This window comes from Lutjanus erythropterus, chromosome 4, assembly GCF_056507025.1.
Source record: "Lutjanus erythropterus isolate fLutEry1 chromosome 4, fLutEry1.hap2, whole genome shotgun sequence".
In the NCBI taxonomy this organism is placed as follows: Eukaryota; Metazoa; Chordata; class Actinopteri; order Lutjaniformes; family Lutjanidae; genus Lutjanus; species Lutjanus erythropterus.
The window spans coordinates 9695702-9698995 of NC_139320.1; the positions used below are offsets into that span (position 1 = coordinate 9695702).

The 3294-nt window shown below is 37.2% G+C and overlaps 1 protein-coding gene across 2 annotated transcripts in view; it reads left to right on the forward strand.

Annotated features, from left to right (window-relative positions):
• The window catches only part of egln2 (egl-9 family hypoxia-inducible factor 2), a 21226-nt gene extending 19429 nt beyond the window's left edge, over positions 1-1797 (forward strand). For both annotated transcript variants that reach the window (XM_084716913.1, XM_084716914.1), the window contains exons 5-6: positions 977-1044; positions 1171-1797. In XM_084716913.1, the coding sequence (XP_084573039.1) occupies positions 977-1044; positions 1171-1223 (121 nt within the window). In that variant the 3' untranslated portion in view covers positions 1224-1797. The remainder of the gene's footprint in view (positions 1-976; positions 1045-1170) is intronic.
• Positions 1798-3294: the final 1497 nt, after the last annotated feature.

Consider the following 3294-nt stretch of genomic DNA (forward strand, 5'->3'; position numbering starts at 1 on the left):
CAGACATGAGAGACAGGAATAAACAACAGAGCCCCACAGGAGAGACTAGACACTGGACAAATTAACCCTCTGCTGCCCCGGACATCTGCTTCTGCCCTGGACAGTCAGTCAGCTGGCCACTAAATAAGACATTTTTATATGTCTTATACGTCATACTAGACTTTTCTATATGTCATCTCTAGCTGGGTCAAAAATGTATCTATCAAAAAACAGTTTCTGTCCTTATCCAATCTTCGTAGAGCAGTTTGTTCTTTATCACAGACAGCTGCTCTGTTACATTTAATTAAGAATAAATTACTTTTAAACTGAATCATTTGACAAAATCAAACTGGAAATTAAGTTTATTTTTATTTAGCCCTGTAAGGCATGTTTGAGATTTTATTTCTTGATGTCACAGCCATTTACTAAACTTTTCATTGGTACTTTTTCTTGGATTTTCACTGAAAAAGTTTAGCTCTTGTCTAGAGCCCAGCTGATACATTTGCTGACCAGCATTATTCAGATTTTGGCCGATCACAGCTGTATCTGTCTGTGCCGGTATCATCAATATGCTGTCCAATATGCACCCATATGAAAACTTTTTTATTTTTACTGAACATAATGCAGATTGATTTTGTTTTTTTGTTTTTATAGGCAGCATTTTCTTTATATATGATTGTTTTTCATATGTATGTATATATTTTTGTATTTGTGTGTTTTTTATATATTTTCTATAATTATTGAATATAGCGAAAGAAGTGAAAGTTTACCGTTTCAGTGACCTGATGTCCTTTTGGACACTGAAGTTTATCGATAAACTGCCTCCGTTACTTATATTTGTCTTTCATAACCACATCGGTGTGTATATTCTTTATTCTCTATATTATATTCTGTACAAAGAATATCAGCCAATATATTGATACCGACAGCCCCAGAATCCAGTGTCAGTCGTGTCCTAGCGTTGTTATGATGTCTTTGTCTTGCTTGTGTCTTGCAGCTATGCCATCACAGTCTGGTACTTTGATGCCAAAGAGAGAGCTGAAGCTAAAGAGAAATACAAACTAGGTAACCTCCTTTACAGTTCAGTGTTTCACTTGCTTTCACTTGTTGATGCACCATCATCTCTGGTTATATTTGTCACAACTTAAAATTGTACATGACTAACGTGCTCTTTCTCTCTTGTGTCCATAGCAACAGGACAGAAAGGTGTTCAAGTGCCTGTCACTCAAAACAGCAGGACATAGATCTCATCTAATCATTGGAGAGCACTCCGACAGTATTATGTGCCTTCCTGAACTGTTAATGGACGTCGTGATCATGAAGGGAGACACCGTTAAACTGTCAGTCATCTCTGCAGCTCGGTGCCACTTTCATACAGTGTCAGCTGTCACAGGCTATGATGTAATATTTTCCTGCCATGTGACTGGGCTGCTGATTAAAGACGTGACAGATAGAGAGCACAATGGACCGGATTGTGTGGCACAGGCGAGATCAGAAGAAGAAGAAGAAGAAGAAGAAGAAAGAGAAGAAATTGACTTCGACCTCTCACTGAGTCTTGTATGAAGACAACAAACTGAGAACACAGGACTCCTTCATTTGATTTTGTTGCAGTTTTGCCTGTTCAGTTATCAGTGATGTTGTGGTGTAGTGAGAAATCATTGTTTTACTCTGCTCTGGTGTCTTTTTCAATTCAACACAAGGAGAACAATGATGAACCAGTGGACAGACAGCGAGGAAAAGGGGGCACAAGGAGTAGAAATCAATTATGTTGTCCCTGAAATTCCTTATTTCCTCCTCTGTCTGTGATGTGGTCCCCTTGTCTCATGATGTGGGCGAGTGTGTACGTGCGGTTAGTGTAAAAGACACAAGGCACAAAAAAGAAAAAGTCAGGGCTGTCAACCATGATGCAGTGGAAAGTTGCCCTGTGGAATTCAAGCACTAAACCTCATGGAAGCTCATTTCTTCATGTAAAAGAGAGAAAAATCCCAGCGGTGAAAAAAGAAGCTTGAAATTATGAAATAATAAGTCATAATTATGAGATAAGAAGTCATAATTACAATATAAAAATAGAATTACAAGAAAAAAAAATCATAGTAAAAAGATAAAAAGTCATAATTATGACAATAAGGTGAAAGTATTAGATTATGAGATAAAAAAGACAATTCTCTATATTTCAACTTTTTATCTCATAATTGTAACTATCTCATAATAATTTAATCTTATAATTTAGAGTTTTTATCTCATAATTTGGACATTATCTCATAAATTTGACTTTTTATCTCCTAATTTTTTACCGTGGGGATATTTGTTTCTTTTACTAGCAGAAATTGACTTCCATAAAGCTGAACATAACAGGGATGTTCTTAAAACTTGCATGAGGACAACTCTGCACTGTAGTTTTACTCCATATAGCACACTAAGTAAGAGTTCAGGACTTTAGTACAATGTTTGGATAAGACTAAAAAATCTTTTGCAAGAGCCTCAAAATGTTAGTGCAGCAAAAAAAAAAATCACTGTATAATACAGCATGGACTTTTAATTTGAATTTAATAGTTGCAGTGTGTGAGAATGCGCCCAGCGTACACAAAGCGTTCCTACAAATCAGATGTGTCGTGCTCTCTGTGTGACGGAGACACACGGCTCACACTTGAGACAAGAGGCGAGCTGTGCTGTGACCGGGGTCAAAACAGGGTTTGATGAAACAGAGTGTGTTTTCTGTGTTGGCGTGTGTGTTTGTGTGTGTGTGTGTGTGTGTGTGTGTGTGTGTGTGTGTATGCTCAGTAGCCTCTCTTAACAAGATGGAAATGGTGTGTGTGACCAGTGTGAACACTGTCAAACAAACCCTCTGCCCAAACACACACACCTGTACACTTAAGACCATTTCCAGTCTAAAGCACAGAGTAAAGCATACACGCTGTATGCAAACTGCAGGGTCAAACTACTGCCTGCTCGTGTGTGGGATCGACTGTTTGTGTGTAAACGTGTACTTGCACATGTATGTGACAATTTCCACTGTCTCTGAGAGGGCTGCGGGGTTTGTCTCAGTGTATTTTAGATTGGTTAAAGAGAAGGTTATTTCAAAAAGCACTTTATTGTTTGAAATGCCATGCCTGAATGATAGAAAAAAAATATAACTGAAAATGTAGATTAATGCCTTTATGCTGTGGATAATATGGTCATTCAAATGCAATAGAAACTAAAACAATGAGAACAAATGGAAATTGATTGCCTTATTTTTTTTGTTTGTTTGTTTTTATTTTGGAGTATTTAATTAAAACCTGTCTGTTTTTGTACACAAAGAATCTGTAATTGATT